This window comes from Cimex lectularius, unplaced genomic scaffold, assembly GCF_000648675.2.
Source record: "Cimex lectularius strain Harlan isolate CLEC.00 unplaced genomic scaffold, Clec_2.1 scaffold76, whole genome shotgun sequence".
In the NCBI taxonomy this organism is placed as follows: Eukaryota; Metazoa; Arthropoda; class Insecta; order Hemiptera; family Cimicidae; genus Cimex; species Cimex lectularius.
The window spans coordinates 517389-532653 of NW_019392636.1; the positions used below are offsets into that span (position 1 = coordinate 517389).

The window sequence follows — 15265 nt, forward strand, 5'->3', positions numbered from 1 at the left end:
ATGCATATTTATTTAGCATATTAATTAGTTCATTACTATATTAAGTACTATCCTAATGGTTTTGAAATTAAAATTAAACTATGACACCTCCTTCATTCTCACCTGTAAAAGGAAATTATTGTTATCGATTGCGAAAGGTTTAATAACTTTAAAAATATATTTATTTTACTCACTTTTGATATTTTTTGAAAGTCTAGGCTGTGTTACAGGCCTTGGAACAAATTCACTGACATCAGACATTTGCTGCACCTAAAAGTATACAAAACATTTATTTTCTCTTCTAAGCTCTTAATAATATTAAATTGAAACCTAAGAAAGATTGTGACAGGTTAATTTATAACTAATTATTAATAATTTGTAATGAGTGGTGTTTAGTGACCGTTAGTTAATAATTATTTGGAGATGGTGAGATGCGGTCTGGTGTGACGTAGGTTTTAGAAAAACATTTTCTTTATCATGCCAATCAATCTTTATTGAGATCATCTTATCAAAGATCAAAATGTTGGCACGATAAAGAAAATGTTTTTCTAAACCTACATCACACCAAACCGCATCTCACGATTTCCAAATATTCATAATTTGTAATGATTGTAACTATTACCCTAAACTATCCAAAATTTGTTTGTAAAACACTAAAATTTCCATTATTATTATTATTATTATTATTATTAAGAAATTTTATTTATGAAAGTCAATTTGTAAAATTAATTAATATTAGCAAAAATCTAATACATATACATTTTTTTTTTTTTTACATTATTATTATTATTATTGGCCTTATGATCTTGCATATTAGCCATGGTACGAATTCTTGTGTGTTCAAATTGGGGGTTATCGGGAAAAAAGGGCCAGAGGCAACGGTGGGAATCGAACCCACGACCGCGGCGTGAGAGTCTCTCATGCTAACCACTCGGCTACCGCGGTCCCCGGTACATATACATTAAAGACATACATGTTTGTCAATAGCTTTGAATTGCCATGTCCAAGCAATTGAATACAGAAATGGTCGATGGTCAAATCTGTTGTCATCCGGTGAATAAGACTCTGCATGGACACTTGGTGTCAAAATTGTCATTTTGTGCCTGTTGATCGCATAGTATCTAAAAAAATGTTTGACTTTCTCAGCCACCTGCAATTATTCGCACTTTATTACAATGTTTAAAAATATTAATAAATAATTTCTGTAACCTGTTGCCGATGCTGGTCTTTCCACACGCCAGCCAGGGAGCAGAACATTGAAAATGGTCCAGCGCAATCAATTTTTCTCATTCTCCCCATTACCGATAGTTCTGAGTATGTCATACCCATGTCGACTTCGTCGGTCTGCATTAAGTGGCCTTCCGCAAGCGGTAACAATTCAGCAGTAGCCGGCGCCTTCAATATCGATTCTATAGCTGGTAAATGAAATCTAAAATTTGTATGTCATAAATACATACTTATTTATTTCACTTCAATCGGTGACGCACTTGTCTTTTGCATATTTCAAAAATGACTTCAAGTCAGTCTTAGATATACCGCCGATTGGATTGATATCAGCAGAGCTGCAGTCGTATTTAGTGAAATATCCTCTCAAAGACTCATCAACATTTGCAGACCCCAGAACAAGAAGACCTCCAGGTCGATTTTTAGCCCACAGTATTAGTTGAGCAAATAAATATGAAAGTACCATTCGTACCCTTGCCTAAAAAGCCAAAAACATTATTTAAAACATATAAAATATTTGTACTGCATATTTAATTATTTTTTCTGATTGATATATGTGCTATAAAATGTTGAATATAAACTTATACACCTGAACATTCTGAAGGGCAAGGCATTCCCTTGGTGAACCACCATGTACTGAAAATTTGGGCTTCATCCCTGTCACTAATGAAAAAATATTCAACAAGGCACTTACAGCTCCTGATATATTTATTTCCATGTGGTAGCTAAAATGAGAATATCTCGTTTAAATTAAAATTATAAGCTCGTCGATCAAGTGCATCACCTTCCAATCTGCTGTGAAAGCATTTTTGCCCGAGCTTTTGTTTCGGCTGATGAATTTTCAGTAGCCATGTAACAAGTGAAGAAGAGTCTTCCACAAAGTTCTTTTGGATCCGTGGGGACATAAGTTCTATCAGAGAGTAAATTCCTTAGTGTATTTAAAACATCAGCTAAGAAAGAGAAAGCATTACTTATTATTTTGGCGTTGTAGAACATACAACCGATTACCTGAATGTTTGCTAGTTGTTACAAGGAGATTGCACATCGAGTACACAATGCAAGCTGTACTACAAGAATCTACACCTCCGCTAAGTGGTAAAAATAGACCTCCTTGGGCTGATCTCCTGTAAAAATTTAATTTAATCTTCTAGCAGATGATTTAACGTTTTAAAAACAAAAACCTCAGGTAATCCCAGAGCCAGCAAGCAGGTCCAAGGCTGATCTCTTCCTCAGGTGTAAGGTTTTTCCATACAATAGGAACAGTCTCAACTTTTGGTAAACTGTATGTTATATACTGATTCAACTTCACTTTTGGATAAGTTAAAGATGACATATTTGATTGATTAGATGTGTAAGATTTTTTTAAATTCCTGTAACTTGAAACTTTATCCAGGTCAACTGTTGCAGTGACAACCTCCTAAAAATGTTTATACATTGTACAAATTCTGTGTATTATTGTGTACAGGATATTTTCCACGTACAACATCAATTAAAGAAAACTGTTCAGTCCTTGCGAGTATGTCTCCATTCAAAGCAACACAGGAACATCCATTGAAATATACTCTACTGCCATCACCACCACGGAGATTATTGTATAAATAGCATCCCCCTGCCTGAAATAAAAATCATTGATTTCTAACAAATTCACTTTATACCAGAAATATATTTAATACTTTGAATGTTGCTGATCTGACAAGATCAATTGTGGCATTTGCTTTCCTCAGTTCCATGTAAGAACCGGAACCGTTGACAATAATTTCGACTCCTTCCATAGCCAAGCCAATGTGCATACTAAGCATACACCATTTTATTGTCAAAATAAATTAACTGAAATTAATAATCTTAAAAACCTTTGAGGATTCCAAAGTTCTTCACAAATTTCAAAACCAATGCTGGTGTCTTTCGCTTCAATGATAGCGTCACCTATTGGTACAAATTCTTGCCCGTTTATATCTGTAATTAGTTTAGGCAAACAGAATTGTTCTATATGTTTTTCCTAAACAGACCAAAAATAATTCAAACAATTGTTTTTATAAATATAGATTTATCGTAGCTAACTTTTATCCAAGGAGTGAACCATCGTGATTCCCTATAATTGCCACTATCACATAATATTATTTTTGGACGTATTAATAAAATTTCCCTGTAAAAAGAAAAGAAATGTGGTTTATAAGAAAAAAGAAAAAAAAATACAATTATATTACCTGTTGTAAAAAACGACCCTGCAATTATAAGTTCTATTTTTATACAGCACTGGCATGCCAACGTCTACGATTATATTCAAACATTGTTCATTACCCAAGAGTGCTGCCAAAACTTCCCATGAATGGAGAACTGTGTCCTTTTCAAAAAAATGATCTTCACAAGAATAACCACTGGAATTTTTACAAATGATAGTTGGTATTTTCTATATTAACTTTTTGCATTTATTTTAACTAACGATATTTCTAGTTCTGGTCCACTTCTGTATTTAGCGGCCATACTTTTGGCATTGTTTATACTTTGCAATATGCGCTGCAAATTTCCTTCGAAGTCAAGTGCCCACTGATTAAGCGTCGAAACAGCAACTGTTATAATTCGTCCCATTTTTCGTCTACAACCAAATAAATACAAATTTGTCAAATAACTATTTTCAACACATTCAAATTTAATTTGGAATTTTTTGTATGCAAAACAAGCAGGCAAAAGTCTGGAAACTTGCTACTGTGTAGTAAATAAGCATAACAGTGCTTGTTTGGTCCTAACAGTGCTGAAAATTTGTATGACTTAACTTTAACATTTTCCCCTTGTCAGTACAAAGCATTATGACTATAAGAAAAATAAGTATTAGTAAATGTCCTTTTAAAACAAATTAACAAATTTATTTCTGTCACTTGATCATCCCCAACCTCCTGGTCCTGTTGACATTTATTGGGTTGTCCGGAAAATAATGCAGGATTTTGGTATTAAACAAAAAAAAAGAAACTAGTTACTTTAAAGCAATGTTCTTTAATCAAAATAATTTNGTAATCCTGTAAACGTAAACAGAATATTTTATATAGATTTTTTTTAATGAAAACTTAAAATCCTGCATTATTTTCCGGACAACCCAATACAATATGTACTCAACTGACAAAATATTGCACAAACCGACCACTGAATGTGGTAAAATGTGGAAACATGTCTGACAGACAAATTCAGCAAAAATAAACAAACCATAATAGTGAGGGATGATCTAGCAACAGATTCATAATCTTACAGACTTCACCACATTCAAAAATTTACTTGTATACTTCTGCAGACTAAAACTACATACTAAACTTAAAACATACTTAATAAACCATGTTTACTTAATATTACAAACTATAACAAGCAGTAAAAAAAAATAAAAACTCAGGAACCAGAGCTATCAACCCTCAGGGTATCTGTGTTTGAAAAAAAACAAAACTATTTTTAAATTAGTCGGGTTCAAATGCAGGGCTACTGGATTCGAACCTGAGACCTTTACCTCACAGTGATGAGCGCCTTGTCAATGCTTTAATTGTTGTTAATAAAATTGTAAAAATGGCATTTAAATTGAAAAAAATTAACAAATCACACCATCCAAAAATTAAAGTAAGTATGCTGTCAAATATATCTTCAATGTTTTCATACATATATTATGACTGACGTTTACATAGGTTCTACAAATATTTCGATGATTATATCACTATCATCTGGGTTTTATAAACTTTAATATATTAATCATCGAGTATTACTTGGAAAAGAACTTGTTATTCTTCCTAAATGCTGAATAAGGCTTTACCATTGTAAAGCCACGATATTGATATAATCACTAAAAGCTCAGCAATAAAGCAATTGTACTTGATCATTATTTTTCAGTTATTCATTCTTTGTCTCTCTTTCTCATTTTTTTCTCAATCTACATTGAACAGAATCACTGCTCCTTGACAATGCTCCAGCCTTTGGCATGGTTCGCAACCTAGGCCTCCTGTGGAAGCTGAACGGCATCCTATCAAAACAAACTGTCATTCTGAACCATCACTTCAGTCTTAGACTGAGCACAGTTTTATACTTTATCTATCCTATTCAAGCAGGCATCCCACAAGGGAGCATTCTTGGACCTCTCCTTTACACTATATATCCTACTGATATTCCTATCCTCCTGTGTGGGTTCATCCATTGTTTCAAAATCGAAAAATGAGCGCTTTATCACTAGTTCCCTCCAAGCTTCACTCATTTTAATTTAGTCACTATACTCCTTATACCTACACCTCACAACCCATATCGCAGGGCTAATACAAATTTCTTCAATGAACTGTTCTACATTGAAACTTGCAATTCTTTCCATAGTAAACTCAGTTGACTCAACTAGACAACTGATAGGAGGACGAATGAAAAGTTGAAAATTTAACCAGGCGATAAGAGAACGTCAGTAGCACTGGTTCCTATCCTGGAGCATGCTGGCCACTCTAACCATCCCTGATCACCTGGGCAGATGAGTTGACTGTGTGTTAACATACTACTTAGCTACACTCCTTGACAACCCATCTATTCAACTAGTTAAATTAACCAGTCTTGTCTGAAAATGAAAACCAAGCATTCAACACATTCAAAGATTCCAATCAAAAGTACTAAGAAAAATTGTTAACCCTCCTTTTTGTGTATCAAACTACACTATACACCAAGACCTTAATATTCCCTTGGTTCCAGGAGTAACAAATGCCAATTACAAAAAAATCAATCTATACCTTTCCACATACCCAAAGCCTTGGTCTGTCAGATCAGTTTCACTACCACCCCAGATTATCCTCACTATCAGCTAAAACACCAACGGCCACGCCCTGCTTATTGGTGACTAAGAAAATTGAAGTATGAAATAGTGGTTTTTTTTTTCTTTATTAGTCATTATTTATCTGTTCTTTAGGATGCTCAAATATGTACCACACTGGCTCTTTTTTAAAATAAACTGTTATAAAATATTAATGCCTGACGATCACTGTTTTATCCATTGCGTTCTCACCTGAGGAAGGATTAAAATAAATCCGAAACATTGTGGATAAAAAACTGGTTGTGGTTTTTTTGAGATGATCTATTATCCCACCTTTGAGAAGGAAAAATCATAAGTTATTCACTTCATTCTTATGATTTTCTTTTGTAAGCTCTTGTTGTGTACATATAATGAAAGTTACAAAATAAAACAAAAATTCAATTGGGTGAATTTTTGTTGTCTAAATTGTATAACCTAAATATGAGATGAGGTAGGTAAGCCAAATCTGCACAATTTTTTAAAAGAAAGAAACAAGCATATCTTTCAGTTAGAAGTGAAACCACTACAAACTGAGAACGGGTGTAGTATTGTATAGAATATTTGCCTGGGAGATTGTATTTTTTACTAATCATGACCAAAGGTTTTGGCTTACTTACATAGTTCCACAGTAGTTTTTTAGACTATTGATCAAACTGTCTTGTTATCAGTCCTTGAATGGACGTTATTATTGATAAACAAGTAGCAATAGGTCAGGAGCAAAAAAAAAATTTAAAACGACTCGTCCGTCATTGTTGAAAAGTCACTTAATGATCTTTATTAAAAGAAATATAAGTAAAAACAAGACAAATAAACCCAAAATATGAAAGTGCACTATATTTTGATACCCAGTAACCACGTGAACTGAGAGCCATGGTGTATTGTAGTTTGTAGTTTGTAGGTTTTCTGGCTGTTCCCAATAGTTTCCTTAAGGACATTTGTACTTTGTAGGTTCGCATACTGTTTCTAATCGTTTCCTTAAGGATTCTGCTTTTACAAATATCATGTCGACAAGATGGTAATTTTATTTTTATAGATCGTTATTCTTATGCCTTACTATAAATATAGTAAAAATACTTAAACAAGTCACTCAAGTTCAATAGATTTCATCACTACACTGATGGGCAAATTTAACGTACCACTCAATTTATTTAGTTTAAAATTAAATCCATTATCTCTCTACATTAGTTACAGGTAATTCGAGGCTATCGAAGTCAAAATAAACAGTACTTATGCGTTATGAAAATTATGCTTAAGCTCAGCAGTGGGTCCTGAAACAGGATTGTATTGTATACATTACACAATGATATTTTTGTGCTAGAGTGAATATTGGGGTCTAGGCAATTATGCTACAGTTTTCCAGTCTGACATCATAGCGATTTAACAATGTAGATAGACATTTTCTCTGACAGCCAGGCAGCTCTGAGGGCCTTAGCCTCATGTGAAGCAAAAGCAGAGAGTGTTTGGAAATGCTTGGAGCCCTGATCAAAATCAGCGATACATGACCTGACCCTGGCATGGGTCCCTGGACATTCGGGGCATAGTGGCAACGAAAAGGTTGACATGTTGGCCAAAAAAGGGAGCCAACACGGACTCTCTGGGCCCAGAAGCCTACTGCAACCTAGCAGCCTGCCACAAATGAGGATACATCTTAAAATGGATGCTTAATGAGTCCAAAACCTGGTGGAACAATACCACAGGTATGAGGCACGCGAAGAGATTCATAGGGCCATCCGCAAAACTTACAAAAGAATTACTGGAAGGCAACCGCAATCGAACCAGGATTCTGGTTGCTCCTGTCAGGGCACCGGATAGGAGTATAGACAGAAGAAACACTGTGAAGATACTGCCAAGAAGAGGAGGTGACTGCAGAACACATTTTATGTTTCTGGGAAGGTCTATGTAGGTGCAGGTTCTTGCAACTAGGACAAGAAAAACCACAAGCAAGATCCTACACCAAGGAGCCGCTGGCAAAGCGAAGAATTTCTTTTTTTTCCATAAGAAAGAATGCATTTAAGAGTGAGAGTGCGAAAGGGCTTAGATAATGACCTATCTTTTGATAGCCCCTGCCCCTTAGACTGCCGACAGCTGGAGTGGGTGATTTTTGTGTTCTGCCAGTTATTTATTGTAAATTACAAAAACTGGAATTGTCGGTGGACTGCGAGAAGTAATAACTATACACTCATGTACTACAATTAATTAAGGTTTTCAGTTGAGATAAAAAAGTCAATGGCATGAGTGGGATTCGAACCCACGATCTTCGGCTAGATACGCCGCTGCTCTACCACTTGAGCTATCGTGACCTCAATCCACTCGGACATCAACTTCCTATCTCAACCTACCTTTTGAATTTTCCCTCCTTTTTGCCATTTTTCAAATTTCGTGTAATCAGTTTGATTCTTGGCGACAAATGAAATGGCCACGGAGAGCTTTAGTTACTCATGTACATTATATACTACATGTATATGCAGATTTGAGCTTATATAATAATAATAAAGTGGGAAGTTTATAGGCCAATTATTTTTTTCTTCTTTCTTTTATTTGAACAAATCTGGTTTCTGACTCTGCTTTTAAATGTGTACCACGTTGATATCCTAAAAATTCTAGCCTCCCATTTGTACCTCAGGTTGACAAATACCAGATAGAAACAAAACATACAATACATATATAACATAACAACATAGATGTCTGGTCACATTCACTCCTCCAGAGTACTCAATATTCCTCGGGGCGGGGTTAAATAACCCCTTCCTCTGAGCTTTTATAAATCAGCAATCAATCAAGAACTGACTGTCAAATTCAGTCCTTGAACTTTCAGTTATTTTAATTAGTGTTTTTTTCAATGAATTTTAGGTATCCAATTTACCAAAAAGGAAACCCCCAATTGAGGATATTTCTACCGGATTTCTGGCTTAAGTTAATCAAGCCACACCACAAGCAGCCCAAAAATGTTGTGCAATTTATGGCCCCGACTGAAATGTCTGACGTCGATATAAAAAACTACCTAGAAAAAATTTACAAAGTCCCTGTTGCTCATGTTGAGTCCAAAATTGAAGAAGGTGAAATTTTTAATTTGTTACGTTAATTGTTTTACAATCGGGCTGGTTTTCAGGCGAGTTGAAAAGGCAGAGGGTCAAGGGCTATGTTATTAAAGGCCCTGATTTTAGACGAGCTTTCGTCACTTTAGTAAGGATTTAAGCAACTAAATAATCAGTTGTTTCAACAATCTGCTTTAATGTCATTATAATTTTAGCTCGATGGCAATACGTTTGAATTTCCCAACATATGTCAAGAAAAAGAAAAAGAAGAAGAATCAGAATACAAAAAGTTGCAAAAAGAAATGGCTGATAGCTACAAAGTGTTCAAGGAAAAGAACAAATCACATCCTGGCATTCCTGGCTGGTTCGGGATTTAATAATTGTATTTGTATTTTAAACTTTAGAAATGTCTGGGTAATTATTTAAAGACTGTGTACATATTCATAATAAATTTGTTTAGTTTATTTTTGTTTGTTTCAATTAACAGTGGCAAATGTATCCTAAATCTTTGAAATAATTTTCAAATTTGAGGTTTTTGTGTATATTTCACAGGGACATGGTAAAAAAAGGGATTTAATCAAACCACTAAGAAAAACAATCAATTTACGAGAAAGGTTAAATGAACATTTGATATTGTAATTTCTCTAAACAAGCAACAACATTAATACTTACAAAGCAACTGAATTAATTAACAAAAATGCTTCAACTTCAAAGGACTTACCAGCAACTGCATTAATCAACAATAACGCTTCAACTTCAGAGTACCTACCTACCAGCAATTGGAGTAATTATTAGCAAGTTTCAATACCAGAGATTTGCCAGTAACTGAATTAAATGACAACAATGCTTCAACTTCAGAGTACCTACGAACTACTGAATTAATTGGTATCCAATTAGCAATGTTTCAATATGGATTTGAGACTAACACTTTAACTTCAGGACCTACCAGTAACTGAATTAATTAGCTATAATGCTTCAACTTCAGAGGAAAAATATCAGCTGAACTAACTTCTAAGATGAAAATAAGAAAACTCGAACCAGTTTACAACAAAAAGGAAACCAGTTAACAAAGAGGAAAAAGTATTTTGTGGAGAAAATTGGAAGAAATTTAAAGACATTGGTTGCCCAGTTTTGTTTTATGTACCTAAGATAAATAGAGGTCCATTGGACACAACTATTATGTGAATCATCAAATTGGTACTTCAGTTTGCATCTTAAAAGAATGGCATCCTAGAAACGTGCTTCAAATAGCTACAACCACATTTACCAATTAAGCTAGGTTTGAAATTGCCGGAAAATTATCTTAATTCGGAGGTAAAGTATACTAGAAATATACCTGTGAAAAATTTAAAGTATGATGCAAAATAAAAAAATGTGTCTGTAAAAAAAGTAACTTGATTTGTAATTCGAGATGCCACAATTATATCTATTTAATATTTGAGCAATAATTAACAACTCCTACAAACTTACAAATTATGTTGTGATTAACAAATCAATTTGGGATTTGGGTTAGAAGGATGATAGTTAATCATGAATATATTTATAAAAATGTTCTTATTTCATAATAAAACCAAGTAATTTTTAAATTAGCCCAATTATTAAATAACTACTTAATTAACCTAGAAATACTTTATTGGGTTAAAAGTTATCAAACAATTTTCGGTGCATTTAAATGAGCTGCCTATTCAAGCACTATTACTTGAACACCAGTCATGGTTTGTTCTGGAATCATGAAAGGACTCTTCGTCATTTTTGTCATGGCAATCATTTTAGAATTTTCCTCGGTGTCAGGACAGACCAAGGCTCCAACAAATTCAACCAATTCAACTTCAGAGACCAAGGTATTAAATATTTCTATATAATTAAAGTGGAAAATGCGATTAATGATCTTTTGTAGGAACAACTCAGGAGATTCTTTCTCGATACTGCCATTTGTACCAAAAGAGTTCAGCTTGAAATTATAAGAGAAATTGAACATTTGTATCTATGGTTTGCTGATCACGTTCTCGACCTTTTTAAGGTAAACTTAAAACAAAACTACCTATATACAACATTACGGTTTATTCATATAATACAAGTTATGTTACTTTATGTTATTTATTTCAGGCAAAACCTAAAACTTGGCTTCATTATTAATTTTGTTTAAAAATAATTTTGTACCAAGAACTTTATACCTTACATTTAAAAAGATTAATTATAATTTAATATTAAATTTTTTTCTAATTATTATTACATGTAAACTTTACATACTTCATATACTAAATTGTAATAATTACCTTAAGTGTTTATTTTTATGAAAATTAATGCGATTTCAAATAGTTGCAAGTATGAAATAGGAACAGGAAAAATGGAGCTAGAAGTGTAAAAAGTTTTTACTCTCTTATGAATAAATATTAAAAGTAAAATCAATATTTTGTTATTATTTACTTAAACAAGTGTTATTTTGTTAGTTAATTATTATTATTATAATTTAAAATGTGTAGAAAATTATTATACTAAAGGAATTATAAAATAAATTATTATTACTACATTATATATTATTAAAATCAAAATACCTTTTAAAATTTTACCTACTAAAAAAGGCAAATAAAAAAATAAACAGATAAGAGATAAAAAAAACAATGAGTGTGCAATCTATTGTTTCTTTCTTACTGATTTTCTTGAATTGTCAACACATTATTTCTGCGGAAAAAAATTTTATATATTCCAAAGCCAATAAATAGAAAAAAGTATGGCAAAAATTGTAAAAAAATTTCAATATTTTATAGTTTACAAATTTATATAATAATCTGACAACATTTATTTTTGTTTTGCAAGAAATAGAATAAAAGTTAAAAGTGTACAAACAAATGGCTTCAGTCTTTAAAATTTATTTTGACTACAGTTTGATAATTTAAAAATGAACCATTTTGACTTAGAATGTTCTCACTCCTTCAACGACAATGCTAATAACGTTTTACATTAAACCTACTAGCTTTCCGCCAATTAAATCTAGAGTTTGTGTCAAACCTTTTCCAAAATCTAAAACTTTCTGCTTAGGAAACTGTAAAACAAGAAATAAATAAATTAGAAAAGCAAAAAAAATATGGTTTCAGTATTTAAACAATTAATAATTCTATTTTTTAAATATTGATATATCCAGTTATTAAAAATACAAAAACTCACTTGCAAAGCACTCGCTGCAAAACTCGAAACCTTGGAATACATATCTACAAATTTTTTTCCAAGTTCGTGTGTTACAGTATTGCAGCACAATTCTGCCTCTTTGGCAGTATCAACTATCGGTTTTGCCTAAAAAATCAACTTTTATAACTTGTCTGCAGATCTTGAACATTTTAAGTTTAAAAACTAAGATAAGCATAAAATATTCCAATTAATTTATCTAAGGTTTGTGAACCCACGGCCTTCAGCTCAATGTGCTGCTGCTCTAACCACTCTTGATCTACCATGACACTAATTTTTCATCTCAGCCAAAAAAACTTACATAAAAAATAATTAATTGGAATAATTAATATGGTCAATTATAACTACTAAGCAAATACGGATTAATTTAATTTTAAAAATATGTAGTTAGATTTAAATGAGTGCAAAAATTGAACATTAAATAATAATACACGGTGAAATTTAAAAAATCTCGGAACATGCTGGTCTGCTTATTGCTGCTTTTGTCTCTCCAACCACCAAATAACTGTTGCAACACAATAAGAATGGGCATATCAGCTTTATCGAGATGATGTATCGCAAATATTAACAACCATAAAGCACCTTAAGTTTATGCACTTAAGAAGAAAATAAAATTTATTTCAATTAATTATTCTTTCTATCTAAGGTCTTGGTTGACATGAAAATGTTAGTGACATGAGCAGGATTCGAACCCACAACCTTCAGCTCATAGCTGAGCTATCATGGCACAAGTGGCTATAGCAGCGGCATATTGAGTCCAATATCTTAGACAAATTGAAATAATTAATATGGTCAATTATGACCGCTGTACATATATGGATTAATATAAAATTTATTATTTATACCTACATTGCTTAAAAGCTTTTCTTGTAGACTATTTATAGACAGAAGTTCCTTGGGGAAGCAATGTGACAATTGGACGATGGCGATGAACAACAGACATATTGTTACTGAAAACTTCATGATGAACGATTGACAACTGAAAAATTATTGTTTTTCATACCACAACAATATTTACGTTCAATATAGTGAGACTAGTGATAGAATATCCTTTTATTTTTAATAGTAGTATCATTGAACTATTTCAAACTGATGATTCCTGTCGATATTTTTAAAAATATGCTGTTACATAAATTACAAATCATACATGTACCCGATAATCATCATAATTTTTGTAATATCAATTAAATTTGGTTTGAAAATTAGATAAACTTTTCATTTCATATGTTTGAAAAGGATTTTTTTAAACCATTAAAGCCTAGCAATTTTTTTTAAAACTTTTTATTTTATATGTATATAAGTAATATATTTGCTTTTATTTGCCAATTTTTCAATGAATATAATGACGGAATAATTTTAAAAAATGGTAATTAATGAATATATTTAAATACTATTGTCTATCATTTAAACAATACAAAATGAAAGATATATTTTTGTAAAACATTAATTTTTGTGTATTACAGCATACGCACAAAATAAAGACAATATTTATAGATTCAAAGAACTTAGCAAATTGTTTTTAATGATTTCTTTAGACGTTTCATAATTTTCAGTGGTGTGTTGAAATTTTAAAGTAGATTTGAATTTAGCCTTATTACCCTGTTGTTTATGACAATTTATATATTGTAAATATAAAAATACAAATTTAAAAATTTTTTAACACAGAAGTTATAAGTGAAAATATTTACCAGCGCTTATATCGTAGATGTGCAAGGTACAGGCTTGTTTATGGACTGCTTTGGATGACAAAACTTAAGCAACACAGTGGCCCAATCCTAATGAAAGCCCCACTCCTGGGGCTCACTGAATTTTATAAGTGAAAGTAGAGGTGGATGTGAAATGAGTGCTAAGGGAAGTTGGGAAATTACCCTAGTAATTTTTTTCAGTTGTAACAGGGTGTTTCAATACTCAAGAATAATTTTTATGAGAACCAACAGTTTAAGGAAATAAATAAATTGCTGTATCACTGTTTTATTAATTTACAACTCTTAAAAAGAGTGGTAAGTCCAAGACTAGTTTTGAAGTAATTTCTTTAAAATACACTTTAAATCTTATTATTGAAATTTTATTTAAAGGCAAATGAACATGATATCAACATCCTGAATAAAATAATGCAGTTCATCAATTTTTTCAAAATCTTTCTTTTTTAATAGTTTAGCTCTCTGGTTATCTCGGTCTGCCTGCTCTCAATGGTTGGCAGACCAGAAAGACCAAAAAATACATTTTCAACACATCGCAAACTCGACTAAAATCTTATAATTTTTCATTTTCAATTGATTTCAAAATATACATTTGCATTCAAGCCAAATGTTAATTGAATATGTATCATTTAATCAAGTATTAGTGAAAACCAGAGTTTTCACTTTTAATCATTATTTTCATGATGTCACATTCATTAGAATTCAAACCAACATTTCATTATGCTTTCTCTTCCTTGTTACACTGACAAAATTTGTAATGATAAAATAAACTTAATTTTTATTCGTATTACAGTAGAAATTCATTAATCTAAACTTGAAAGGACCGTGACTTATCCGGATGATCCGAAAATTGTGATTTTATTAGTATTGTGTCATAAAAACGGAAAAAACACACATGAAAGTGAATACTTTTATTCATATATCAAGTTACATTTAAAGTAATAGATAGGTTTTATTAGCTTTTATTGTTGTTCAACTCCAGACACGCGTTTCTCAAAAAAAAATTACGTAAAACATACCTAATAAAAATATATGTAATAAAAAAACCTTTTCAATGGAAGCCAACAGATGAACAACACAACACAACAATTTCTATTTATTTTTAACAAAAAAAAGTGACTGTCGGCCTCTCCAGCCTCTTCCATCGTGTGACTAGTGGAAGTGCCTTGATTTGGTGGCCTTTACGAATTTCGAACGACAAATTAAGCATATAGTTGAATTATGAATTTAAAAGAATTAATACACATGCATTGAGAAATATGAAAAATTTATAAAAAATAACATTTTAACAAACGGGTCCAGATAAACGGGTTTCCACTGTACTTTTTTTTCTTTCTTTTTTTTTTTTTTACAAT

General features: G+C 32.0%; 3 protein-coding genes across 4 annotated transcripts; 1 reads left to right on the forward strand and 2 right to left on the reverse strand.

Moving 5' to 3' along the window:
- Window positions 1-11: 11 nt before the first annotated feature.
- LOC106669844 (probable glutamine-dependent NAD(+) synthetase) lies at window positions 12-6917 on the reverse strand. Of its 2 annotated transcripts, none has more exons than XM_014399642.2 (16): window positions 6838-6917; window positions 3644-3796; window positions 3408-3578; window positions 3262-3346; window positions 3054-3199; window positions 2877-2994; window positions 2685-2816; window positions 2385-2620; window positions 2212-2327; window positions 1988-2153; window positions 1793-1928; window positions 1467-1681; window positions 1189-1408; window positions 953-1129; window positions 174-249; window positions 12-102 (listed from the first exon to the last, which is right to left on the reverse strand). In XM_014399642.2, exons 2-16 carry the CDS (start codon window positions 3787-3789, stop codon window positions 74-76), a joined length of 2169 nt encoding a protein of 722 aa, XP_014255128.1. In that variant the 5' UTR covers window positions 3790-3796; window positions 6838-6917; the 3' UTR covers window positions 12-73. The 2 variants fall into 2 exon arrangements, with proteins under 2 accessions (XP_014255128.1, XP_014255127.1); XM_014399641.2 differs by lacking the exon at window positions 6838-6917 and adding an exon at window positions 6610-6804.
- LOC106669847 (39S ribosomal protein L23, mitochondrial) lies at window positions 6882-9491 on the forward strand. The gene is made up of 4 exons (XM_014399651.2): window positions 6882-7007; window positions 8843-9048; window positions 9102-9175; window positions 9243-9491. Exons 1-4 carry the CDS (start codon window positions 6994-6996, stop codon window positions 9402-9404), a joined length of 456 nt encoding a protein of 151 aa, XP_014255137.1. The 5' UTR covers window positions 6882-6993; the 3' UTR covers window positions 9405-9491.
- Window positions 9492-11789: 2298 nt separating this feature from the next.
- Window positions 11790-14008, reverse strand: LOC106669780. The gene is made up of 4 exons (XM_014399476.2): window positions 13899-14008; window positions 13060-13189; window positions 12193-12318; window positions 11790-12070 (listed from the first exon to the last, which is right to left on the reverse strand). The coding sequence occupies exons 2-4, from the start codon at window positions 13171-13173 to the stop codon at window positions 11984-11986; spliced, it is 327 nt and encodes a 108-aa protein (XP_014254962.1). The 5' UTR covers window positions 13174-13189; window positions 13899-14008; the 3' UTR covers window positions 11790-11983.
- Between the last annotated feature and the right edge of the window lie 1257 nt (window positions 14009-15265).